Source organism: Gadus macrocephalus, chromosome 6, assembly GCF_031168955.1.
Source record: "Gadus macrocephalus chromosome 6, ASM3116895v1".
NCBI classification, from domain to species: Eukaryota; Metazoa; Chordata; class Actinopteri; order Gadiformes; family Gadidae; genus Gadus; species Gadus macrocephalus.
The window spans coordinates 25,250,940-25,278,640 of NC_082387.1; the positions used below are offsets into that span (position 1 = coordinate 25,250,940).

The following is a 27,701-nucleotide window of genomic DNA, read 5'->3' on the forward strand; positions in this document are numbered from 1 at the left end:
CCTATTTCACTTTTTATGTGCTTTGACTACGCCCTGTATGAGCCCCGTGAGGGGGGGGAGAGAGAAAGAAAGAAAGAAAGAAAGAAAGAAAGAAAGAAAGAAAGAAAGAAAGAAAGAAAGAAAGAAAGAAAGAAAGAAAGAAAGAAAGAAAGAAAGAAAGAAAGAAAGAAAGAGAGGGATTCACTGTTTAATTGATAACGCAGATCGGTATGTCAGGTCAAGTCTCATCCCTCAATGAAGACGCCTCTTTATGACACCCTATAGGCTAAACACCCTATAGGCTGCGTCCCTCCTCAGTCTGTTTCCATGCCCTCCATAATTCACAGAGCGTGGAGGGTCGCCCATCGGAGGTCCACGTTGTCCAGACTCTGTGTGCTCACTCCTCTGGTCACCCTTATGGGTGAGACCACACAAGAGACTGAAGGCCTTCAACACTGAGTCAACAAGTGAGCTCACTGCGCACCGAACGCTTGGTTTGAACCTAGCGACCGGTACTGGGGGAGTTTGTGGTCCAGCTGCTGGGATCGCTGATGACTAGTTGTTAGGAAATCATTCGACTTGGTTTCCCATAACCAGGCGTCAGTCAGATCTGTGAAGAGTTCAATCCCTGGCTCCCTCCTAGCTGAGTGTCGAGGTGTTGCTGAGCCAGGCGAGCTGGCTGTCGCCCCCCCGCGCGGTTGACTCCGTCGTCGGTGTGTGGATGTGTGTGGGAATGGTTGTGAAACGCTTTGGAGTGAAAGCGTCTGCGAGTAGTAAATGTGAGAAGTGCGGTGAAGAGAGAGTGACCGTTGGGCGGCTCACCCTTCATGGCGTCCAGGGGTGTCTTGTATCCCGGTCCACAAGAGAGACAGGCTGCTGAGCGGGAACACAGAGCAGAAACATCGCACGTGTTTAGAGGATGCCCGGCTGGTGGGTCATGACGTGACACTCAAAACATCTGAGGTGAACGGGAGAGCAGACTCTTAAAGGAGGCGCTGTGTTATTCGTATGTCCCGACAGCTCGGATTAGCACATAGTAAACATCTGCAGATCACATGACCCCGAGGGACCAATGAGACGAATAAACCGGTTCAGGGTTAGGACGGTTTATACCAAGTCGATAGTTCACCATGAAAACAATGTTAGATAATGTAAATAAACCATGAATAGGCCCCGCTGCTATTGGCCCTCGGTAATAGAGTTGCACTTGAACTTCGTTAGCAGTTTGTAAACGTTTACGTTTGAATCTAATTAAAAACCAACCCCCCCCCCATTAAGTTTACGATCATCCTGGAATTTCAAACCGATATCTTCCCCATATAAGGGGAAAATATGTTTCATGTTTCACAAGTACCTTAAGTAAAGGTTTATAGATCTGACTTACTACTCAACTTTCTATTGAACATTTCAAGTTTATTAAAATTGTATAGCCAATTTGCCATATTAAACTATCTTTTTCAACCACTGGGGTTTTATGAAAAGTACAGTGTACACAAGGACGGTTGTAACATGTCTTAATTATACATAATTAATCAATCAAGTACTCAAATGAAAAGCTTATCTATCATTCACTTCATGTGACTTTAAATGTATATAAATGTATATATATATATACCTGGCTCAGGGTCGGTTGTAACCAGGCGTTACAACCGACCCTGTGTCACCATGTCTCACCTTAAGTGAACCAGCCTGACTGCTAGTTTGACTCACTAAAATAGAAACGTCAGTCAGTAATTTCTATTTGAGTAATACTTCTACACATTTGATGTCAGGAGGGACAGTAATATCCAAAGAATACATCTGATAGAAAAGCTGCATTTTGACCAAGAAGAATACCCCTTTTTTTTTTACCCCTGGAGGTCTTAATGTGATTCGGGTTTTCCAATGGGTATCCTGTTCTGCGGGTAAGAGGAAGATCTAAATGAGCACATGCAGAGGAAGGAGTGGCGGCTCGCCCATAGGGGGCGCTGGAGCGCCGGCCTCCCACCAACCTGCCTGCAGGATTTTTTCCGATAAGGATTAAGGTGACCCATTCAAGAGGTGCATTAAGCAGGACAGTATCAATCTGTTGTTAGCTGAATAACTCATACAGAGATCCTTCTTATGTCCACTAGATTGTAACTCCATAAACAAAAATGGTGTAGCTCCACAGTTAATTATTTACATGAATCTAAAGTTGCATGAGAAAATATGTCTGGCAACAACATAAAGACAGGGGCAGCATTTCAAGTCAAGAATGTATTGACTGACCTTGAAAGTATTGTCCTACAAAAGTAAAATAAGTTATTAAAGTGTTACATAGAAATACAATCATTTTACATTCCTCAACATTGCACAAACAATGTCTTTTCATGCACAAATAAAATACAAAATCAGCTGAAAATACGGCATCTTGGTATTTGTTCAGATTGTAGGATCAAGAGCTTTCATAACCTTTACTTAATTTCAATGGCAGTGCAGTCAAACTATCTTGGAGTTGTTGGGATTTACGGCTTCTGGGAGGGAGAACATTTGCGTTTACATGACACTCAAGAATGTCACCAGTTGATACCCACGCAGTGCTGTCTGGTCAGTCAATAAATACTTAACTTGTAATGCTGCAACTGTCTTTATGTTGTTGCCGGACATGTTTTCTCCTGTTTAGCTATTTTACATCATACAACTTAAGATTCATGCAAATAATTAACTGTGGAGCTACACCATTTTTGTTTATGGAGTTACAATCTAGTGGACATAAGAAGGATCTCTGTATGAGTTATTCATCTAACAACAAATTGATACTGTCCTGCTTAATGCACCTATTGAATGGGTCACCTTAATCATTATCAGGAAAATAGACCCACCTGAGGATAACCCTTACCCTAACAAATTGGTACGAGAGAAAAAGCTGTAGGCTGTGAAGAAGCTAAAGGAGTGTTGGCCGCACGGCAGACTGCCCTGCGCGGGGAATCGACTGGTGGGACACATTCTTGAGTTTCATGTAAACGCACTCAAAGTGTTCTCCTTCCCAATAACCGCATATCCCATCTCTGTCAGCATTGCCACTCAACTCCAACGACTCCAAGATAGTTCGACTGCACTGCCATTGAAATGTTATAAAGGTTATGAAAGCTCCTGATCCTACAATCCAAAAAAAAAAAAAAAGAGTGACAGAACAACATTTTCTTAATAATCAAGCTCAATATGCATTTCCATTAAGATCAGAATTTAGAATTGATTGAATCATCTGTCAAATTAATGCACCTCCTATGAGTAATCCTGCAGCTTTAATTTGTCACCACTGCAAAATCACTCATAGAAACTGTGGAAAACCTCAACCAAGACCAAATTCCAAAATGTTAGTCAGCCAAAACCAAGTGCCAGAACCAGAAACGAAACTTATGCACAAGTGAGCTGGATTCTAAGAGCTAGCTCCAGCAGGGAGAACACACGTTGCATCAGGCAGCCTAAGTGGAAAGGGAGATCAACCCAGGTCCATGAACTGACCGGTCTTGGACTTGGACGTGGTGACACGCCTCCGGCTGCAGTGGTGCTCAAAACATGCATTTCCCATATAGATCGGGATTTAGGATTGAATCAAATGTGTGTCAAATGCGCCTCCTATCATTAATTGATCACAGCCGTTATTTTCCCAGGAAACTGGTCAAATCGAGGAACGCAATAAAAAAAATAAAAAAATCGTCCAAAAGCAAGTGCTAAGCCTATCTCCTATCAGAATCCCGGCACCGGTTAGTAGCGCTTCATGCACTCGCTCAAAACAGGACGCTCTAAGAGAAAATATGAATTAAACAAAGTCCAAACACTGACCCATCGTGGAGCTGGAGGAGGTGATCCGGAGAAAGGGGTCCGTTTGTAGGGCAGTGCGGTCCGGGTCCGAGGCTATGCACCCGGTGGGGGGCGGAGCGGCAGTCGGTACCCCGGCCTGGCGAATGGGCGTCGAGGATAAAGTGCAACCCTTACGAAAAAGGTGGCTCCAGTGAATTGGTGATAGCTGTTATGCCAGTCATGCAATGTTTGCAAGTTTTTGTTTGGATCTGCAGGAAGGCACGTCTTTGCATTTGAGTTATAGGGATAGGGCCTGCTTGCATAACGCAGACCACCGGACATGGACTCTCTGGTGGAAGCTGCTGGCAGGAAGCCAGCATCTCCAAACTTGGAACAATAGTTCCAAGTTTGGAGGCTGCTAGTGTTAAGAGAGACTGGACATCGAAGTTAAGCTATATTAGTTTAGAATTAACAAGAGAGACTGGACATCAAGTTTAAGCCATATTAGTTTAGAATTAATTATTAATTCGTTGTAGGCTGCACATAATAATCGAAGAAAAAAAGAGAGACTAGACATTGAGGTTAAGCTATATTAGTTTAGAATGAATTATTATTAATTCGTTAGGCTGATAATAATCGAAAGGAAAAATAACCATATTTAACAGCACTCTGCAATGCATTAGGTGCAATGGCACCGAATGATACTGGCAGATTTATTATTAGTCCGCCACATTCGTTAGTTGGGCTTGTTCCCCCGACTCACTTTTGACCCTAAAAATACTATTTCTATATCTCAAGCCCAATTTGCCCTGTACTCGGAAATGTGCCCTCACACGATGCATCTTCTAAAGCCTTCTAACGTTACCTCTTTCAACATGAAGGTCCCCAAACGAATTCTCCCGCAGTTCTGCGTTTTATGCAAAACAGCTTTATTCCACATTCCAAATGATATTACATGATTTATTCCACATTCCCAAGCCCCTTGTCGAATCCGAGAAGCCCAATGTCCCAGAGAATAAACGGGATCAAACCAGTTCTGAAGCTCTAGACGGTGTGGCCCGTGTTCTTAAGTCCTTAAGGAACTTAAGAACTTGTCAAGAACTTATGGAAAGGACGCACGGATGTCTCCCGTTAAGCGCTCTTCAAACTAAACGGGGGTCGTGATTCTAGAGCCCGCAGGGACAGCAGAGAGCCTTATCGGTGGAAGCTCATCACTGCCAAAGTCTTTTAGTTTATGGAAATGTAAACACCATTGCATTAATAATATTGAAACATTACTCTTTTAAAATAAGGTATTTTGCATTTATTCGATTTGAATTCCCCTCTTCCCATTTAAAATAGCCTAGGGGCGTTTCAAGTTGTAGCCTACTATTAAAAAAAGCACGCGTTTAATTACATTTTTCGATGTTTACTAATTCCACAAAAATTCAGGTTGCAGATACTTGAAACGTGATATTCGCGACTCGTTTTCAAGTGGTCAAAAAAAACAAGCCATGAAAACTCTTAACTGGATTAACAGACATTCACCGGCCAGGCCTGAGCGATATAAAAAAGACATGGACTGGGCCCAGATCCTCAAGGATGTGCTTTCCTACCAGAGGATTGTGCATCGATTCAACGCTTTATCAGTCGATGTTTGACATCATCTCCATCCCAGATGACAACCTGCCCGTCCCAGGCTGCCCATCTCCAGCAGTAGGGCGCTTTGGCCCTCCACGGACCGCCATGCGTTAACTAACGCAGCGCTGGACATCTCACCGCGACCTCCACCCCTTCTCTCTCCCCCCCCCCCCCCCCCCCCCCCCCCGGTCCTGGCAGCGTGCGGCTGTATGGGTTTCATTTTGCGCATTCGCTGAAAGAACACTTGTAGAACATGATCGCAAACAATTTTGCGTTCGGATAAATCCATCCTGCCTGCGCGATACCACCCCCCTCTTTTTCTAGGAATATATTTTTTATCGTTTCCGGCATCAGGACCGAGTATTTCTCCTCCCATGATATTTAAGGAATGAGAAAGACATTTCTTCCCTGAATCACAGATGTATACATCCACCATCTGGTAATGGCAGACAGCCAAACTGGGAGTTGGCGGTTTTTATATTTTAATGGAGATGGAAAAACATTGAACCTGACCATTTAACTAGACCTCACACGTCAACATAAGAACACATGAACACATGATCGAATGAATCACCAACCACCAGAGTTGCTACAAAAAGACACCAATCCTTTATTTCAGATAATTAGCACCAAGGTGGCATCGAGTTGAACACCAGGGTTATTCAACCCTCCAGTGATGTTCCCGAGACAAAAGGAGGTCAACAGGAAGGAAGAGACGGACACAGACACCTCATTGTCAATGTTAACACAGGGACTGGTGTTGGGAGCCCGGACCGGCCCCATAACCATTCAGGCACCCTGGATCAGGGTCAGGGGCGGAGTGTGTGTGACACCTGCACTCCAACTCTCATCTTCATCCCTGGCCCTCAGCCCTCCCCCGCTATAGCTTCCCCTCCTCCTCCTCCACCTGTCTGCCACTCTTGGAGGAGGTGCCGGCCTTCTGCTCCTCGCCTCCTCCTCCTTCTCCTCCCCAGTAATGAACCTCCTCCTCCTCCTCCTCCTCCTCCTCCTTCCTCACGGCCGTCTCCGGCCGTCCTCCTCCCTCCTCCTCCCGTTCCTCCGTCTTCACGGGGAGCGTCTCTTCGGGCTCCTGGTCCTCGGGACACAGCATGGCGAAGGCCAGGCTCCGGATCAGCTCCTCCCGGCCCTCCCCCTCTCCCCCCCCCGCCCCCTCCCCCTCCCCCGCCCCCTCCCCCTCCCCGGGGACCAGGCCCGTGAGGCGGAACGAGGCCCTGATCAGCGAGGGCCGGTCCCGGAGGACGCTCAGGGCGTCCTGCAGCCAGCCGCTCAGCCGCTGGCGCGCGGCGCCCGCATGCTCCGCCGCCTGGGGCCCGGCGCTGAGCCTCTCCCAGCGCGCCACCAGGAGGCGCTGCAGCACGGGCAGCGCCGCCACCCGCAGGGGCTGCAGCCGCAGCCCGCAGCCCGACGGGATCATGGCGGGCAGCGTGCGCGTGCGGCCCAGCGCGTCCAGGAAGGCCTCGGCCACGTGGTCGCGGTGGCGGTCCAGCACCAGCAGGCGCTTGCGGTGGTGTTGCCCTCGCCCCCCCCCCGCCGGGGGGGGGGGCGAGGCGTGGGGCCGCCACACCCGCTTCACCCACACCTCCAGGCCCTCGGCCGAGGTGAAGCCGTGGGGGTCCGTCTCCACCAGGAACGAGGAGGCGGGGTCCGAGGCGTCGTCCAGGGGGCCCCCCAGCCGGGTGGGGTCCCAGAGCAGCACCAGGGCGGGCAGCAGCGTGCCGTCGGCCAGCGCCGTCAGGTAGACGGTCAGCAGGGGCGTGCCCGTGCCGCTCAGCCGCAGGGCGTGGCTCCGGAGCGCGGGCGGCGAGCCCCTCGCCATCAGGCCGCGGTCCAGGAACACGCTGAGGCGCGTCACGCCCGCCACCGCGCTCGCCGCGATCTGGTTGAAGGCCACCTGCCGGCGGGTGAACTCGGTGAAGCTGCGCACGCCGGCCGCCATGAGGGCGGGCAGCGGCGGGAGGGGGGCGTGGCCGGGCGCCGGCGGTCCCAGGCCGTGCCGCAGCATCAGGCCCACCGCCCAGTTGTACGAGATGCGGAAGGCGTCGGCGAACACGCCGTTGTTCTTCAGCGTGGCGGCGTGCTTGAAGAGCCCGCTCTCCGTGACGGGCAGCTGCTGCTCCCGCATGAACCACACCCACTCCAGCATGTGGTCCTCGCCGGGCTCCGCCCCCACGCCCACGCCGCCCGCCGACGCCCCGCCCCAACGCCGCCGCGCCTGCTCCACCCACGCCCGGACCTGCGCCAGCTCCACCACGAACTCGCAGGCCGCGTGCTGCAGGCCGGAGCACAGCGCCACCAGGCAGACGCGCAGCTGCCGCGCACCCAGCCCGGCCGCCGCCGGGGCGCCCCCTGCAGGCCCGGAGGTCCCTGCGCTCGCCGCGGCCGCCACCCGGCGCACTACGGCCGCCGCCCGGCTCCCTACGGACGGCGTCCGGCGCGCCACGGCCACCGGTGCTTCTTCTTTTACTCTCTCGGCCTCAGCTGACCGTGGGACCAGCTGCCCGGCGCCCCCTGCAGGCCCGGAGGCCCCGGCGCTCGCTGCGGCCGCCGCCGCTGCCTCTTCTTCTTCTTCTCTCTTCGTCAGGTGAGGCGTCGCTGCCTCAGCTGCCAGGAACTCCTCCTCCTCGTCTTCCGGCCTGAAGGTGTAGCGGAGCGGGTCTGCCGCTTCCTCCGTCACGGCTTCTTCGTCGTCGTCGTCGTCGTCGGCCTCACCTGCCAGGTACTCCATCTCCTCGTCTTCCGGTCTGAAGGTGTAGCGGAGCGGGTCAGCCTCTTCCTCCGTCACTGCTCCTTCGTCTTCGTCGGCGGCGGCGGCCTCGTCTTCGTCGCCCTCCTCTTCCTCTTGGTCCTCGGGGACGTCGGGGCGGTCCACGCGGGGCGTGGCCGCGGTCCTCTGGACGACCTGGCCTTCTATCTCGATGGCGCCGCTGTTGGGGGAACAGAGGACGGGCGTCCGTTAAACACGAGAGGAGGAAGCGGTAACGACAATAACGCGACACGGAGATAAGGACGCAGGCGGGAACAGAGAGGAATCAAGGCAGAGACCAGACAGCACGTCGTTAAAAACAAGTCTAAACTGTTCCTCTCCTTGTCACCACTGTATAAAACTGTATTTTATATCGTGTGGCATATCTAGGGATGCACCCAAAATTCAGCGACCGAAAATGGCCCAAAACATAATTTTCGGTTTCGGCCGAAGGAGTAAAAAAAGAATGAATAAAATGAATGAAAAACAACAAAAGCCACATTCTGTGTTTGGTCTCGTCTTTCGACCAACTGTTTCAGTATATTCGGTTTTGGCCAAGAATTGTCATTTCGGTGCATCCCTATATCTGATGTGTAAAAATATCCTCCTGGTCCTTCTTTACAACAGTCTTCTGTTGGACTGTATAGACCTCTGAAGAATAAGTCTGTTAAAGTAGCATTAATAATCGTTTACTACTTTAACGACACCGACAATCCAAAAACCCAGTCGAAACTAGATGGAAAAAGTGTGTAGTTCAAAACGTGAACCAGCTTTTACTTCTTCGCCACCTTCAGTTTGTTATGGACGGTCATTCTAAACCCCGATGTTATTTCCCGTAGACATTTAACTGAGGGAACCGGAGCCTCGGAGGCGGGACTTATTCTTCAGAGGTCTTTAGAGTCCAACAAAGAGCCGTTGTAAAGAAGGAACAAGATGATATTTACACATCAGATATGACACACAATATAAAATACAGTTTTTATACAGTGGCGAGGAGCGGAATAGTTTAGACTTGTTTTTTAACGACCTTTTCTTCAGAGGTCTATTAACAGACAATGTGGCACTGAAGAGCTGCGACCTGCGAGTCGAGGTAGAACCTGGGAATGGCAGATCTTTTACAGAAACCCTTACCTTATTTTGTCTCGGGTGAATCCAACGCTGGGGGAGACTGTGAAACCGTCTGTTTGAAAATGAAAATAAAACCGGATGACGACATTAAAACACAGCTTCTACATGGGACCAGCAGTCCTTTGTTTCAGATCCCTGCAGCATGTGGGGGACATCACACACTCTCCTCCCATAACAGTCCCATGTTAGAGTGGGGCAGCAGGGAAATCGTCTGCCGGGTTCAACCAGTTGGATTTAAGAATTGCACAGAGCCAGTGGGCCCAGGTCAGCTGGAGTTAGGAACACTGGGGAGTTAAGAGAAATGTTTCCCCAGAAGGAGGGGTTTCATAGGGAAGCAGTTGTTATCGCCATGGTAACAGCCCACAGCAACCTTACGACAGGTTTCGTTTTTTTTGGCCAGACTTTACTTCGCCATCTGTCTTGTGGCCTACTTTTTATTTATTTTTTAAGAAGTGATTCAGCATTTTTATGCCTCATTCATGAAGCTAGACAGGAAATATTTGCTCCAAATATCGATATTTTTGTTAAAAAATAATCATCACACAAATGGAGGAAACTTGAATGGAAGTTAGCTAGCCAAAATCGAGCAACTGCTAAACTCAGTTTGGACCGTGGATAAAGACCCAAGTCCCCCATTTCCGGGTCATTCTGTATTCATCGTTAGACATATATCGTGATGCATCGTTATACGATTGTCTAACAACATATAGATCATCTCAGAGCCGCCGCAACGTGATATTACTGCCATCGCAGCCCACGGATCAGGCATCGTACGGTGTGGTACCCCGTGCTTCCCAACCCGGGTCCCCGGGGGGGGTCCACTGACCTTTGGTGGGGGGGTCGAGGGCGTGGAACTCCCAGAAGCAGCCGGTCTGCGTGCAGAGGTTGACCTTGCAGGCCGAGCAGCCGTACACGCTCTCGTGGCGGCCCTGCTTCGGGTCGCAGTTCTTACACCGCCGCGTCCGGAAGCTGATCCTGGCCATGCGGTGCACCTCCTTCAGCGGGTCCCCCTCCGCCTCCTCCCCGTCCCCCCCGTCCCCCCCGCCGCCGCCGGGGGTCTCCAGGCCCGGGGGCCGCTGGTAGCACCGGGCCAGCTGGGTGCCCAGGCGGCGGCGGAACTTGAGCTGCGAGAAGAGGCCGCCCTCCACCCAGCACGGCGGGTTCCTCTTGCGGCTCTCGCGCAGCACGATGAAGGCGTTGGCCACGCTGAGGTTGAGCAGCAGCCAGAAGAGGCTCCGCCAGTGGCGGTCCCGGGGCACGCCGCCCAGCGGGTTGCAGGCCTGCAGCTGCTTGCAGATGTCCACGCCGCGCATGTTCTCCTGCAGCAGCTTGAAGGCCATGGGCCGGGCCAGCGGGTCCAGCGTGCCGGCCTCCGTCTGCGACCGCCGCCACACCGTGTCGCAGCTGCCCGCCACGGCGTTGGTGCAGAGGCAGCCCATCTCCTTGGCGTCCCGCCAGCGCGTGGCCAGCAGGGGGCCGCAGCGCCACTGCAGGTAGTGGCCCGGCGTGGCGAGGTCGCCCTCCCGCCACAGCGCCGCCGGCAGCACGGGGCTGCGGACGGGGAACGAGCTGGAGGCGTACACGCCCTTGAGGAGCAGCTGGCACATGAGCTTGGGCGAGGCCAGGGCGTTGGCCAGGTACAGCCGGTGGTTCTTGTCGTGCAGGCCCCTCATCAGCCGGGGGACCACGGCCAGCCCCAGCGCCTCCCTCGCCGCCGCCTCCCCCCCCTCCCCCGCCGCCGCCTCCCCCCCCCTCCGGGTGTGCAGGTGCAGCCGGTGGCAGTAGCCCGACTTGGAGTCGCACAGCAGCCAGACCTCGGGCGGGGCCTGGCCGTCGGGCCGGTCCTCCAGCGCGGGCAGCAGGGTGCGGTCGACGGTCAGGTGGCAGTTGGGCCGGTACGCCCTCCACATGGCCTCGCCCAGGTGCTTCAGCATGGGCCGGAGGACGCCCAGCGCGTCCGCGGGGTCGCCGCAGCCGCCGCCGCACACGCGGTCCGCCAGCAGGCTGCCCGGGCGCACGTTGGCCGCGATCTGCTTGAAGCGCCGCAGGCTCATGGCGCGGTCCACGTGGTCGCACTGGGGGAAGCGGACGGGGTCCCAGTACTGGGCCAGGTCGGCCAGGCCGTGCACCCCCATGAGGATGACCAGGCCCAGGAAGGCCTTCAGCTCGGGGACGCCCAGCGGGGTCCAGCTGGGAGCGGGCGTGCCCAGGTAGCGAAGGGTCTTGACGTGCGCGTTGGTCTCCTTGGCGATGAGCTCCAGCAGGGGCTCGGGGTAGGCCAGCAGGAAGTAGTCCATGGCGTCGGCGTTCTGGGCCAGCGTGTGGCGGGGGCCGCGGGCCTGCTTGAAGGCCAAGGGCCGCCGGCACACGGGGCCGCCCGGGGCCCGGGTCCAGGACAGCGGGCCTGGGTCCGGGCGGCCGCTGGGCGGGAGGGGCTCCGGGAGGCCCAACAGGAGGTCCGGCTCCTTCGGGGTGGCTGGGGTAGAGGGCAGAGGTCAGGGCAGGGGGGGGGGGGTTATTCAAGAACCGCCCGTGGTCAGATAGATGGATCAGTCAGGCACTTTGTGTATTTTACTCATTTATGTATTTACATAAAAATATTAAATTTTTATTTATTATTTATTTATTTATTCATCATTGGGACGTTTGTATGAAGTGTATGTGTACTTGATCTTGATCCCCGAGAAACGCCTTCTCGTTTTGTTGTTCAATCAACAAAAGTGACAATAAATTTGATTTGATTTGATTTTGACATCTTTTAACTCCTCTCTGAAGCCAACTGGACTGATTTCAAAGTCTTCATTTCTATATATTCCTCCTATATTAATATTTTTATCCATTATTGCGCATAGTGATGTCTGTGATGTGTGTGTTTTTATGCCACTGTCTAAGACAAATTTCCATTTTTATGTAAAGTTTAAAGAAGTCTAAGTCTATTGCAGTCTTAGGTCTGCTCCAGATGAACAGAAGTAGACGTAAGACTAACAATAACAACAACAGACGTACTGTGAGGGCGGCAGGTGCTGGAGGTGTGGCCGCGGTGCAGGCCCAGGTGCTTGGCCATCTTGTCCCCGGTGAGAGAGACGAAGCCACACTGCGTACACACCAGCTCATAGCAGCTGGCCGAGAGACAGACAGACAGACAGACAGACAGACAGACAGACAGACAGACAGACAGACAGACAGACAGACAGACAGACAGACAGAGAGAGAGAGAGAGAGACAGACACAGAGACAGAGACAGAGAGAGACAGAGAGACACAGACACAGAGACAGAGAGACACAGAGACAGAGACAGAGAGAGACACAGACACAGAGAGAGAGAGAGAGAGACAGACACAGACACAGAGACAGAGAGAGAGAGAGACAGACACAGACAGACAGACATATCAGTTTCCAATGTTGGTATTACATGATATATATACATCGGAGCTCATGTGGTATTAGTGTTAACTAGCAGCATGGATCTTCAAAAATAAAATCCATCAGACTATATTCCATCTGAGCTACATGCAGCCACATTGTACGTGATGAAAAAAAAGGATAGAAAGAAAGACAAAGAGTGAGAGAGACTGAGAAATAGAGAGAGAGAGACACACACACAGACAGACACACAGACAGACAGAGAGAGAGAGTGAGAGGCAGAGGCAGAGACAGAGAGAGAGAGAGAGAGTGTGAGAGAGAGACAGAGAGAGAGACAGAGAGAGTGAGAGAGTGAGAGAGAGAGAGAGTGAGGGACTACCATGGAGGAGGTCGTTGATGCAGGGGAAGCCTTTTCCCTCTTTCTCTGGCCAAGACGTGGTTTCTGCAAATCACACAGAAAGAGAAACGCATACCGGTTAGGTGAATTATAACATACACCGTGACACGACCCAGCACTCAGTGTGTGGTAGGGCTTTGACTCCGAGCTTCGTTATTCGAATATAATTCGAATATCAAAAAGTAAATCAAAATTCGAACGAATATTAATTAGGCAGCCCTTAATATTGTAACCTGTTACGGGCAGGCCAAGAGGGAGAGACGTCGGAGAACCCCACACAGTCCATTCATAATATTGTAATGACCACGGAAGAGGCAGTGAATGAAGTATTGATTAGACAGCGGTTTATTAGAAACCTAATAAACCATCGGAACGCGCAAGACCGGTAACCATAGCAACGCTGGTAAACAAACCTCGCGAAGCCCAATCCAGGTCTTACTGAAGGCATTTAATGGTCAAAATATTATTAATAAATATTCTAATATATTCAAATATTAATATTAATAAACAAACAAACTTCGAAAATGATTTTTGGGCAAAAGTAGCAAAGCCCTAGTGTGTGGTATATGGGACACTGAGGATAAGCATATCTATCTAGGCGGCAGTAGCTCAGGTGGTAGAGCGGGTTGCCTGGTAACAGAAAGGTCGCTAGTTTGATCCCCAGCCCCTGAGCAAGATCCCTCACCCTGACAGCTCCTGACGAGCTGGCTGTCGCCCTGCTTGATTGACTCCGCCGTCGGCTGTGTGAATGCTCTAAGTTGCTTTGGATAAAAGTGTCTCCCTAAAAAAAAAATCCCCTAAATGTAAATCTATCACTGAGAGAGAAACCTGATGGCACATGATCACCCACTCGAGATTTACCGACGCGCTCCATGAATACACGCAGTGGAACACGAGAGGATGACGATTATACCACAAGACGAGAGAGAGTGACAGACGCGGGGAAACGACAACCGCGTCCAGTGGGGTTCTGCATCAGGGCTTGAATCAAGGATTCACACAGAACAAGAGAAACAAGCTCCACAGGTGGAGTGGACAGCAGGAGCCAGGCCAAAACCTGGACGGCTTATTCCCCCGTCTGGTTATGAAGCCGTCAGTGGGCCGGCCGGCGAGTCTATTAGTAAACTTACTAGTAAAATTATTAGTAAAATGACTAAAAGAAACACAGACAAGATGAGCAAGTGACCCGTCCTAAACCCAGGTAACCCGAAACACGGCAGAGAGAAGGGGAATCTGAATGCAACTGCGGTCATGAAATATACTAATAAAAGTTATTTAGCCACTTAAGGTTTGAACGTGCTGGGAGTAGTATTGCTGCCATGACTACACGTGCAGTGTATAGGATTAGCTGATTAGCTTTACCAATTGTAGTAATATAGCACATAAATATATAACGTTAACCAATATTTCTTAGTGTCATAGGTACATTCTGTGTTAATATTGCTATCATCACACATTGTTTACCCATCGTTTCTGTTCCTTCTCTACATCAAGGTTGTAGCTAATTGCGGTGAAGTTTTCCCCAATCAAAACCATAACTTTAGACTCTGGTGCTTACGAGGCTGAACTTTAAGTGGAGGCGGTGTTGCGCAGCCCCCAGTCTGGTCCCAGTCTAGACTGGGCACGCTCTGACCTGGCAGACAGGGACCAGGCGCCGGGGGGTAGATGACCTGTCTGGGGAGGGGCTCGTTACTTATGGTGTTCCCCAGGGAAGCGTACTTGGCCCTCTGTTATTCCCACTCAACATAAATGACTTGAAGAGAGCAATGCTCATGCCATCGTTTTCTCTCTGCTGATTTTTTTTGTGTCCAACGTCAGCAAGAATGAGGCGGGAATCACACACGAGTAAAAAATCTGAATGTTTTTCCATTTGTTCGATTACGGACAGAACTAATATTATAACTAATCCGACTTGGCGGTCAGCCCGTGACGTAAAGTTCCCGAATAAACACGAGAAATAGGGAATAACATTCAATCACTTGCTTGCATTTGACATCACTCAAGTGGATAAGGCAAAAATATAAGGAACACAGATCCAAACAGAATATAACCTGTAGGGAAGGACATGCGATGGCCGGGGAGTCAGACGAAACAAACGAATGAATACTGTGCGAACTACTCTGACCAGTGGCAGAGCCAGTGGCACTCATTCCCCTCAGCCAACTCTTTGTTTTGTTAAACAGAACGTAATTGTTTGGTTTGAAGGTTTCATATTCCCGCTCAAGCGAGACCCTGCCTAATGGGGTACGCAAATAAACATTCGGAAACTAATTGTTATTTTTAGTTATTTTTCCATTCCGATTCCGAGAAATGTAATAAACGTTTCTGTTCTGGATCAGCAAATATGATTACGTTTTCATTTACCTTGACCCCAATATAGATCATTTGTAATATAAATACATACAGAAATACTCAGTAGGAAACACCAAATATGAAGCATCAACTTAAAATGTAAAACCATATTAGATACATTCAAAAGTCAAGTCTTTCAGTTGGGAAGCAGGTGGTATGAAAGGGGCGGGGCTTGTGGCGAGTGTGGGCGGGGCTTACTGGATCATGTGGGAGGCGTAGGCGCAGGAGCAGAAGGTTCTGTAGGGACACAGCAGGCAGGAAACGGAGGCGGGGTAGTGGCTGGAGAAGTCGGTGGTGGTGTTGCCGCACTCCATACACAGCAGCCTATCACGCTCCTCCGCACTGGGAAACAGGAAGTACAGAGACATAACTTACACACACACTAATACATACACAGCAGCCTATCACGCTCCTCCGCACTGGGAAACAGGAAGTACAGAGACATAACTTACACACACACTAAAACATACACAGCAGCCTATCAGGGTCCTACGTACTGGGAAACAGGAAGTACAGAGACATAACTTACACACACACTAAAACATACACAGCAGCCTATCACGCTCCTCCGCACTGGGAAACAGGAAGTACAGAGACATAACTTACACACACACTAAAACATACACAGCAGCCTATCAGGGACCTCCGTACTGGGAGACAGGAAGTACAGAGACACTATATACACATTACGCACTAATACGCACTAATACACGTTCTGGGGCACAGATACAGATTCATTATATTTAAAGGCATAAACATATTAATTATACAGGCAGATGTGTGTGTGTGTGTGTGTGTGTGTGTGTGTGTGTGTGTGTGTGTGTGTGTGTGTGTGTGTGTGTGTGTGTGTGTGTGTGTCTGTGTGTCTGTGTGTGTGTGTGTGTGTGTGTGTGTCTCATCATGTTTGAGGCTAGGTAAGCTACGATCCTTCCTGAGGTTAGGTAGCCAGCAGTCTTTCACTTTGTGAATTAATTTTTGGAGGTGCTGGAGGTAAACAGCTCCCCGTCTGGGGACGGGCTCATCAACCTGTTCCCGAAGGGAGGGGGGGGGGGTACTTGGACCTCTGTTCCTTCTACATATGTCTTCCTACATGTTTTTGTGTACGCTGATGCCTCCAGTCTCCCACGTCAGCAGGCCTGGGTCGGACAGCACACTGAGAAGGGACTGAACCGACGCAAACTGCCGGCTACAGGAAAACCAATTATCCCCTCAATCTCGGCGAAAACGTTATCAATTATGTTACGGTCTAAACAGACTCAGGAGTGGGTCCGACATCAGCATGTTGACGGGAAACGTCATAGCAACAAAACCAGCAGGGAGCTTCCCGGGGTAGTACACTTGACGGTCACCAGGGGGGTGACACCATGGCCGCTAAGAGGCCGAGAGTCTACTCACTACGCTCCTGGAAACACCGATCGGAAATGTCTGCTTACTGTGCGACAAAATGGGGGCTCGGGTCACGGTACAGAGAGGCAGTGGAGCAACTGACTGACTGGGATATGTTAAACTCCCAGAGGCCGTGTCCTCAAACATCTGCCTTCTGTGAGTGCAGCTGTACTCCCAACACACACACCAGGATGGATTGTAACAGCAACACACTCTGGGTCACAGCCAGACTGCTCATTGGGAGATGTGATAAAGAGTGGAGACAGGGACAGGTCTACTGGCCAAGTACACAGGATTAATGAGGCCAGAGAGCCTTACTCTGAAACAGCCAGTCTCAGCCAACGACGGCTCGTGCGTAGAGAAGGGACAACGGGAGGTCACAAACTATAATATCAAATCCCCCCACTATGAGAATGACCTCAGACAGGCCAACGACCGGACAGTCAAGAAAATGCAACGGTTCTGACTCTCTGACTCTGACCCCCCCCCACCCCACCCCCACCCCCCAGCCATCACATCTCTCCTCTCCAGCCTGGACAGAGACACTACCCCCAACCCCACCATGGACCCAGACAACCCCCTCCCTCCCATCAGAACCGTCCTGGAGAGACAGGAGGGCCACCCCTCAATGCAGCTGGACCTGACGCTGTCTCCCCCTCCAGACTGGAGGGCGGGGAGACCGGCTGTCTAACCCTCCACCCTGGAGGGCGGTGAGACCGGCTGTCTCCCCCTCCACCCTGGAGGGCAGTGAGACCGGCTGTCTCACCCTCCACCCTGGAGGGCAGTGAGACCGGCTGTCTCACCCTCCACCCTGGAGGGCAGTGAGACCAGCTGTCTAAGCCTCCACACTGGAGGGCGGGGAGACCGGCTGTCTCACCCTCCACACTGGAGGGCAGTGAGACCGGCTGTCTCACCCTCCACCCTGGAGGGCAGTGAGACCGGCTGTCTCCAGTGTTCAGACGTCCTTAACACCCTGTAAGAGGGCTGCGTGGTGCCTGCACAGATCCAGTCCCTGGTTGCGTGGCCTCTCGTGGCCTCTCGTGGCCTCTCTCGTAACTTTTAAGTTGCGACTTTTAAATGTTGTCATTCATATTGTTTGAATTTCTTCTGGCTCAACCTTTTGTTAATATTTGGTTTAAACTGTGTTGCGTCATGGCTTTGATGCATCAACAACACTTTCTTTGTGTATACTTGGGAAACTAAAACAATTCAGATTCTGATTGGGAGCCATTTTTTAATCTGTGTTGTTTAATTTTCACCAAGTGTGGTGCATCCGCTGTAAAACTATAACACATTAACAAAATATATTATACATATTGATTTGTATATATATTATTATTATGTATATTTTCTGCCAAAACGATGACAGACAACAAAGCCAAATGGATTCAAGGGAACGTGGCCAATTATTTTGACCTTGTTGTGATTTAGCGTTTTGACGGACACCTGTCAGGTGTGGCTGTCGGGTGACTCCTGGACCTCCGTACGCAATGCAGGCGCAGGTGCTACGTTGAGTAGGTGTGGACGCCACATAATTCACACACACACACACACACACACACACACACACACACACACACACACACACACACACACACACACACACACACACACACACACACACACACACACACACACACACACACACACACACACACACTTCAATGTCTTTATTTGTGTCCGCATTTATAAAATACATTGCAAGGGCACAAATATATAGTGTATATATATATATATATATATATATATATATATATATATAGTGGAGGAGATTGAGCAATATGTTGCAAGCTGCTTGGCTTTACATTTGGACAACCTCATAATTCTCAAGCCTCTGACCACCAGCCTGTGGACATGACCTAGGCTGCCGAAAATAAAAACGATAAGCTGGCATTTATAGCCTAAATGTTTGATAGCTTGCACTAATGGTTGGTTTTTAACTTGTTTAGTAAGAAAAGCTTCCTCTAAACTTGAGTCAAAAGTGCAACCAACTTCCCATAGGAAAACCTCTCTGTTATTCTCATCAATCACAATGACATCCGGTGTATTTGCTGTTATACCTTTAAATACATGGGGTCATTGCATTGGAACATTTCTGGTTTCACACATGAATGTTTGTAGAACAAAACAGAGGAATAAAACATGGGTGACACATCTTTGGTGATAATGTCAACAATCCTGTCATGCCTGGCTATATATAGTCCTTGGTAAACATTACAACCGTTTAAAATGTGGGACATAGACTCTATGGTCTGACGCTGTCCATGGTGTAGACAGTGAGTCATGATTATTGGGATACCAGATGGACAGATTCAGTTTAGTTGGCAGCACCTGGAGGCGAGCCTTTATCGTAAAGATTAGGATTTCCTCATCGATAGCTGCATTTTTTAGAATCGAGTGGGACACAGAGTGATCAGCTGACTGGAGGCAGGCAAGCTTCCCTTGCAGCCTCAGTCCTGTCCAGCGCTCCTTTCTCTCTTGCTCTCTGAGCGTTAGAAGGTGCGCACGCGCGCCGATGGTGGGGAGCACGCTGGATGTTCCGTCGCGGCTCACTGTTGCGCGCACATTTATTGACAGGTCCGTGATCACAGACTTGGAGACGCTCACCGTCTCGTTGTCCGCTCTTTTCCACTCCAGGGAAACACCAGTCCAGTCACACAGGTCGTTCAGATCGGGCCAGTCAGAGTTTACGCCAAACCCTGGTGCATTGGTGTCCAGTTTACCACTGGGCTTCTTTTTAAACCCAAGGAAGCTGGGGAGGTCGCTCGTTTTCGGGACCTTGCGCCGTTCCAGGTCGAGAATGAGCGAGGCTCTGGCGATCTCTCCGACTCTGGCGATCTCTGATCGTCGCTGTTAAGCATGTTTAATAAATGGGCAAGGCGTGTGGAAATATATGTCCATTCAATGTCTGTTATCCCCAGCCCCCCCTCCCGCTTACTGTGAAAGATGAAGTCACGTGGTGTGAGTGTGCTCATGCCAAACCACTCTCTCACTCGTTGTACAGTTTTGTTGTTGAGTTCGTACAGTACCTTCTTTGGTATGTGAACATTGGAGAAGAGATGGTGTATTTTGGCCAGAGCAATCTGCCCGATCGCCTCCAGTTTCATAACCAGAGGGAGAGGAGAGGAGTGTATCATGTCCAGCCTGGCCATGTAGTCTGTGACAATCTCGTCTACTTGCGCTGTCCACTCCCCGGCGATATTGAATTTATGGCCGAGGTAGCTGTATGTTTCGTGGCGCGCAAAGACTCTGATTGGTACATTGTTCATTGTGAATGTTGGGATTGTGTCTGATTTGGCATGATACCAGCGATTGCCGCCACTCCTCCTCTCGTAAAAGACAGCACATTTTGATTGTTTCACCTGTACCTCTCTCACGTCGTCTGCGTACCCCTGCACGGGGTTGGGGGAGTAGGTGTTAAAGGGGCGCACACTGGCACATCCACCGCATCCATCCATTGATTGCCAGCACAAAGTTCACCGCGCTCCACGGGCAGCCCGTCTTTATACCCAGTTGTGATGGGATTGGGTCCGTGAGCTGTTTGCCGCATATCACTTGGATAAAGGAATCCTTATAGACGTCTTTGACTATGTCTATATACACCTGAGGCGGATGTATTTCTTCCAGGGATCTAAACATAATGTTGTGCGCCAGGGTTCCAAATGCGTCACGGAAATCTAAAAAACACTGCGTAAAAGCGGGATGAATCGTGTTTAAAATCCTCAATGCCGGTCTTAAGGCAAAAAGTGTGTTCATTCTTCCCTTGCCTTTCTGTGTCGGCTTTCTGCTTTGTGGACAGAATATTATTTTCCACTAGCCACGGTAGAATACGGGAGAGGAGGCAATTCACGAGCACCTTATAAACGGTTGGGAGGAGGGATATGTCTCTCCATGTAGTCGGGTCGTCTGGGATGTTATCTTTTTTCGGTATTCTGTGAACGAGAGCCCCTTTCCAAGAGTCGGGTACTCTCCTGTTCTCCAGACATACACTAAAGATTGTTGTTAGAGTCCTATACGAGTTTGTGCTTTTGAGTGTTTCATACGTGACCCCATCTATACCACCTGCTTTATAATTAGGTAAACTGTCAATTACCTTTTTCACCTCTTCTTCGGTGAAATGTGCAGTGTTTGGTAGACGCTCTGGTTCGGATGATGGTATCAGGCCGGACCAGGGTGGGGGTGGCAGGGGGGCTGCAGATGACGTTTGGCCTTTCCCTTGGCATTTATCCTCATAGTAGGGCTGTATGTGTGCGATGTTACTGGAGCAGGGGGGCGGGGCGGGGTACTCGCTATTATTCAGAATGATTTGTATCGCTTTTGTTCTTCTGTTTTGCCACAGATACGAAAGTTTATTGAGTTTTACTTTCCTGGAATGTCGGCTTTGTGCGGCCCCAAGAGAGGGCTGGATTATATCCCTTACAAAGCGGAGTTGTATCTCAATCCAGGAAGCGAGTGAAGCTGATGTTAATTCCCCAGGGAAAGGTTGGCCCAGTGGAAGTTTCTTCAGGATGCGTGCTGTGTATTTCAAAAAGGCTCTCCATATGATAATCCACTGAATACGCCATTCTTGTAGAATACGCCGTTGAGAAGTGATATTGATCTCATCCACTTGCCCGGGTCTGCAGACGAAAGGAAGTGCTGTTTTTGCTGCAATTTCTTTGTATCCAACGTCTCTCTAAACGCCCTTTCTGCCATTTGGAAATCATTCCAGTGATGTTCAGTCAGTGGTCCAGAGAATGTTGAAAAGTCTGTGTAGGGATTTGATCTACCCATAGCGTCCAGAGTAGGGTCGTGGACAGCCCATGCTTGTTGGTAGATCCTGCCGCTTCTCAATGCTTGTTTGTAAGCACCTCTTAACGCCGTCACGGCGCACATGATTAACAAGTTTGCAGAACACCTCAGCAACTGACTACATTAACGGCGGCAGTTACGACGGGTGCGGTTGTTTAAGTTTTTACAAAAACAACATTGGCGTCGAGCGGTGCTTCACCCGTGACCGGCATACTCGCGTCGCACACACACACACACACACACACACACACACACACACACACACACACACACACACACACACACACACACACACACACACACACACACACACACACACACACACACACACACACGTCAAGTTATGGGTCACATGGTCACCCATGAGTAAGAATGACTGAATGTCCGACTGACTGACTGAATGTCCGACTGACTGTCTGTCTGACTGACTGTCCGACTGACTGACTGAATGTCCGACTGACTGTCTGTGTGACTGTCTACGTGTGCGTACAGACAGCCTTACCTCTCGGTGTCACTGTTGTCCTGGAGCTTGGCCCCGGTGGGGGCGGGGCCTGGCGGTGTGGGGGGGTCCGGGGGGCTGCTCTCGATTGGCTGAGGCTGTGGGGGCGGGACGACGAGGGGCGCTCTGAAGTGGCTGGAGGAGAGCTTACCCCGCGAGGGGAGGGGCAGACTGTTAGTGTTCGTCCCCACGGTCTTGATGGTCACCTAGGAAACGGAGACAACGGTCAAAGTTGTGCAATAGCGCAGGTATTTTGCCAGCTTTTTCTATTTGTTGAAAAAACGGTTGGCTCAACTCTTCCCTATTACAAAAAACGCTAGATGTGAACACGGCCTTAAAGGTTGCATCAGCGATTCTGGTTGCACCGACGTCCGTCGCGAGATTCCAAACAAACGGAGCCAGCTAGCCCCTCCCTCCCGCGTTTTGAAAATTATCGTGGACGCGCATTTTCATGAACGTGCATGACCATGAGCGCGCGACGCATACGACACTCGAAGGGGTCGCGTAGCCCAGGCACGAGCGCAAAACACCACAAAACCCACCCCTTGTCTGTGATTGGTTGCAACACTGTTTATTTTGATTTTGAGGTGTCGGTAGTACCATTTGTTTTTGTGTGCGACCTCGGAGCCTAGGCTGCCTAGAGAGACGCGGTTTTTTGACGGCCTGCTTATGGGGCGGGCAGCTAGCGGATCGTGAGGGAAAAGCAGATGAATGTGATACTGTATGTTTCAATCGGAATCGCTGATACAACCTTTAATGGTACGTTCTCTACCCGGTGAGGCACCGTGCTGCCCCAACGCACCTTAAATCCAACCAAAAGCTCCCTGACTAAATAGTTGAATTTCAAGCGTACAACACATGTAACGATCAGCCAATACTAAAGCATTAAGGACCTTAATAAGGCTCCTTTATCAGGCTTTTATGCAGAGCACTCATAACGTAAGGCTAGACGTCGAGACTTTATGAATGCTCTGCATCAGAGCCTGATCAAGGTCCTAATAAAGACAATGTCTGAGTCTCAAGGACCGGCCGTCAGTCTGTTGGCCCCGTCGCTCTAACGGCCTTGACACCCCAACCAGATTATCGGCGGTCGGACAGTCAGGGGGCGAGAAAAGGCAGTCGGACCGATTTGGTCATACAATTACAATAATGGCATTTAGCAGACACTTTTATCCAAAGCGACTTACATCGGTTAATAACACACTGACACACCGACGGCAGAGTCAACCACGCAAGGCGACAGCCAGCTCGTCAGGAGCAGTTAGGGTTAAGTGTCTCGCTCAGGGACACATCAACACCTAGCTAGGAGGAGCTGGGGATTGAACTAGCAACCTTTCGGTTACAAGACAACTGCTCTACCTCCTGAACTAAGCCGACCCCTCATGGGGTCATGCCGGGGTCACCATACAGACTTAAGGTCACCGATCTCGCCGGAATGTCCGACGGACGATAATCTGCTTGGTGTGTGAGGGGGCCTTCAAGCCGACCGCGTTCCCAGACGGACGGACGGCTCCCCCTGGTGGCCAGTCCTCGCCGTACTCTCTTTAAACAGCCGTCATAGTCCTTAACACTCGCGGTCTGAACACTAGCGCTGGGACCAAAGATGGCCGCCAGGTGACCCTCTGTGGCGGGCGGGGGGGCTGGGGAGGGGGAGGGGGAGGGAGGCGGTTACCATGGCGCCGGGGGGCAGCCCGGTCAGCTGGTGGGGGCGGCGGAAGCTGCGGTGGTGCTGCTGCTTGTGCTCCTGCAGGGACGTGGGGAGGACGAACTGCAGGCGGCACTTGGCACACGGGTGGGCCTCCTTCAGCTGGGGGGAGGAGGGACACACGCACACACACGCACGCGCACGCACACACACACACACACACACAAATGTAACCATGGTGTCCCACATTTTAAAGCGTTCAGATGAAAAGGCCGTAAGAGGGACCCAGAGGATGACCCTTTCTAATTGGTAAACGGACTGCATTCATACAGCACTCGACTCTTCTAACCAGTGGCCACTCAAAGCGCTTTACAACATTGCCCAACACATTCCCACACCGACGGCGGCGTCGACCCCGCAGGGCGACAGCCAGCTCGTCGGGAGCAGTCAGGGTGAGGCGTCTCGCTCGGGGACACCTCGACACTCTAGCTAGAAGGAGCCGGGGATCGAACCAGCAACCTCCCGGTTACCAGCCGACCCGGTCTACCTCCAGAGCCACATGCCGCACCCTCTGGACCAACGGGAGGTCCTAACAGAGGCGGGACTCCCCCGGGCTGAATACCTTGTGTTTGTCCATGTGGTTCTGGAAGCCCTTGATGTTGTTGGTGACCTTGAGGCACAAGATGCAGAGCAGCTGGCGTCGGCCGGAGTGGTAGCACCTGAAGTGGTGCAGGACGTCAGAGTAGAAGGACGAGCGATACGAACACACCTGGGGACCAATAAGAGTGGGGGGGGGGGGGGGTGAGCCAATGAGGGCCCAGAGAAGAAGAGGAGGGGGCGGGGTCAAGGAGAGAGTTTAGTAAAAAAAGAGAAGAAGCTAATAATGTAAAGTTATCAATCCGTCAGTGATAGTCATCAAGGTGTTCAATGTTTTCTCATGTGTACGGCCCTTTGTCGCCCCCTGCTGTTAGATGGATGTGGCCAAAAGAGCCTCACATACTACAACACTAGCTATACTTTGGCACTGTGGAGGTTCCAGGCAAGCTGGCTGTTTCTAGCTCCTGTAGGTTTTTATGGCTGTAGGGCATGAGGTGGAGTTGTGAGGTGGAGGTGTGAGGTGGAGGTGTGAGGTGGAGGCGTGAGGTGGAGTTGTGAGGTGGAGGTGTGAGGTGGAGGTGTGAGGTGGAGGTGGAGGTGTGAGGTGGAGGTGTGAGGTGGAGGTGTGAGGTGGAGGTGTGAGGTGGAGGTGTCAGGTGGAGGTGGGATCCGTAAGGTGGAGGTGGGGCTTCACCTGGCAGACGTAGGGCATCTCTCCCGGCTTATGGTTGGTCTTCATGTGGTTCAGAAACTCCATCTCGTTGTTAAAGACCCACTCACAGATACGACACACGGCTGGGGGGATAAACAAGTTACGTAAGTGTTGTGTTGTTTGTAGTTTAGTTAATAAAGTGTTGTGTCGTTTGTTATGTCATTAATAAGGTGTTGCGTAGTTTATTGTGAAGTTAATAAAGTGTTGTGCAGTCTTTTGTGGTGGTGTAGTTTGGTGTAGTTAGTCTGTGGTGGCATAGTAAGTCTGTAGTTGCCATGTTGTAGTTAGTCTGTAGTTGCCATGTTGTAGTTAGTCGGTAGTTGCCATGTTGTAGTTAGTCGGTAGTTGCCATGTTGTAGTTAGTCGGTAGTTGCCATGTTGTAGTTAGTCGGTAGTTGCCATGTTGTAGTTAGTCGGTAGTTGTGGTGGTGTAGTTGGTCTGTAGTTGTGGTGCAGGGGGCGGGTCCTACTGGACTTGGGTTTGGAGAGGTGGGCGTGCAGCTGGTGGGTCTCCAGGAGGGCGGCGCTGGAGAAGAGTCGGAAGCAGTCGTCGCACCGCATGTCCTCGTGAAGCATGGAGCGGGCCATGTCCGTGTGCCGCCAGTAGTGCTTCATCATCCTGACCGGGAGAGACCGGAAAACCAGGATGAGGAGAGGGAATGGCTCATAGGACGGGTGGGAATCTGACCTGGGTTGCTGCAAGGCACCGAAACAGATCTTTAACTACAGTCCCTTTCCCCCTGACCCGCTTAGTCTCGCCCGGCCAGCCTTTGGTTACACAACTTCCCTTTATTGTTGCGTCTGCTGTTCTCCGATGGTCGTGTTAAATGAGGAAGTACCTTAAAAGTAGTATCAGCGATTCTAGGCCGAAACATAAGTGATCACGTTCATCTGATCTTTCCTCACGATCCGCTAGCTGCCCGCCCCATAAGCAGGCCGTCAAAAAAAACGCGTCTCTCTAGGCAGCCTGTGCTCCGAGATCGTACACAAAAACAAATGGTACTACCGACCACTCAAAACCAAAATAAATAGTATTCCAACCAATCACCGACAAGGGGAGAGTGTTGTGGTGTTTCGCGCTGCGTTCATGATAGTTTATACTGGATGCACGAAACACGGAAGGGCTGGGGCGAGCTGGCTCTGTTTGTTTGGGATCTCGCTTCAAATACCAACAGAAGTGACGTCACCCAACATCGCTGACACAATCCGTAAGGTAACCGCTTTGGTGGTCTACTCTTAATGTACACAATTTTTGTGATCATGCACCACGTCATATGGATCCTTCTGCGTTTACACCCTGAAATATCTGAGAATCTCATTAATATCCGAGCAAAATGGTTAGCGCAACTGAAACGGAAATCTCTAAGTAAATCGTGTTTGAATGGGAACATCGAATCAGGACCATATACAGGGCTCTAGACTAACTTTTTTCATTAGGAGCACTGTGGTGTAGCTACTCACTCCATGTTTCTCTTGGTGGTCTAGCTACTCACTCCATGTTTCTCTGTGTGGTGTAGCTACTCACTCCATGTTTCTCTGTGTGGTGTAGCTACTCACTCCATGTTTCTCTTGGTGGTGTAGCTACTCACTCCATGTTTCTCTGTGTGGTGTAGCTACTCACTCAGTGTATCTCTTGGTGGTGTAGCTACTCACTCCATGTTTCTCTGTGTGGTGTAGCTACTCACTCAGTGTATCTCTTGGTGGTCTAGCTACTCACTCCATGTATCTCCTGGTGGTGTAGCTACTCACTCCATGTGTCTCTTGGTGGTGTAGCTACTCACTCCATGTTTCTCTGTGTGGTGTAGCTACTCACTCCATGTTTCTCTTGGTGGTGTGGCTACTCACTCCATGTTTCTCTGTGTGGTGTAGCTACTCACTCCATGTTTCTCTCTGTGGTGTAGCTACTCACTCCATGTTTCTCTGTGTGGTGTAGCTACTCACTCCATGTTTCTCTTGGTGGTGTGGCTACTCACTCCATGTTTCTCTGTGTGGTGTAGCTACTCACTCCATGTTTCTCTCTGTGGTGTAGCTACTCACTCCATGTTTCTCTGTGTGGTGTAGCTACTCACTCCATGTTTCTCTTGGTGGTGTAGCTACTCACTCCATGTTTCTCTGTGTGGTGTAGCTACTCACTCAGTGTATCTCTTGGTGGTCTAGCTACTCACTCCATGTATCTCCTGGTGGTGTAGCTACTCACTCCATGTGTCTCTTGGTGGTGTAGCTACTCACTCCATGTTTCTCTTGGTGGTGTAGCTACTCACTCCATGTTTCTCTTGGTGGTGTAGCTACTCACTCCATGTTTCTCTTGGTGGTGTAGCTACTCACTCCATGTTTCTGTGTGGTGTAGCTACTCACTCCATGTTTCTCTCTGTGGTGTAGCTACTCACTCCATGTTTCTCTGTGTGGTGTAGCTACTCACTCCATGTTTCTCTTGGTGGTGTAGCTACTCACTCCATGTTTCTCTTGGTGGTGTAGCTACTCACTCCATGTTTCTCTGTGTGGTGTAGCTACTCACTCCATGTTTCTCTTGGTGGTGTAGCTACTCACTCCATGTTTCTCTGTGTGGTGTAGCTACTCACTCCATGTTGCTCTTGGTGGTGTAGCTACTCACTCCATGTTTCTCTTGGTGGTGTAGCTACTCACTCCATGTTTCTCTTGGTGGTGTAGCTACTCACTCCATGTTTCTCTTGGTGGTGTAGCTAC

General features: G+C 50.7%; 1 protein-coding gene across 3 annotated transcripts in view; it reads right to left on the reverse strand.

Moving 5' to 3' along the window:
* Positions 1-5,954: 5,954 nt before the first annotated feature.
* The window catches only part of pogzb (pogo transposable element derived with ZNF domain b), a 29,417-nt gene continuing 7,670 nt past the window's right edge, over positions 5,955-27,701 (reverse strand). For 2 of the 3 annotated variants that reach the window (XM_060053144.1, XM_060053143.1), the window contains exons 7-17: positions 25,469-25,617; positions 24,981-25,081; positions 24,312-24,458; positions 23,717-23,851; positions 22,048-22,250; positions 15,567-15,710; positions 12,999-13,061; positions 12,263-12,375; positions 10,083-11,732; positions 9,260-9,296; positions 5,955-8,309 (exon numbers count right to left, since the gene is read on the reverse strand). In XM_060053144.1, coding sequence (XP_059909127.1) covers positions 6,245-8,309; positions 9,260-9,296; positions 10,083-11,732; positions 12,263-12,375; positions 12,999-13,061; positions 15,567-15,710; positions 22,048-22,250; positions 23,717-23,851; positions 24,312-24,458; positions 24,981-25,081; positions 25,469-25,617 — 4,807 coding nt within the window. In that variant the 3' untranslated portion in view covers positions 5,955-6,244. The remainder of the gene's footprint in view (positions 8,310-9,259; positions 9,297-10,082; positions 11,733-12,262; positions 12,376-12,998; positions 13,062-15,566; positions 15,711-22,047; positions 22,251-23,716; positions 23,852-24,311; positions 24,459-24,980; positions 25,082-25,468; positions 25,618-27,701) is intronic. The other variant, XM_060053145.1, reaches the window with a different exon arrangement.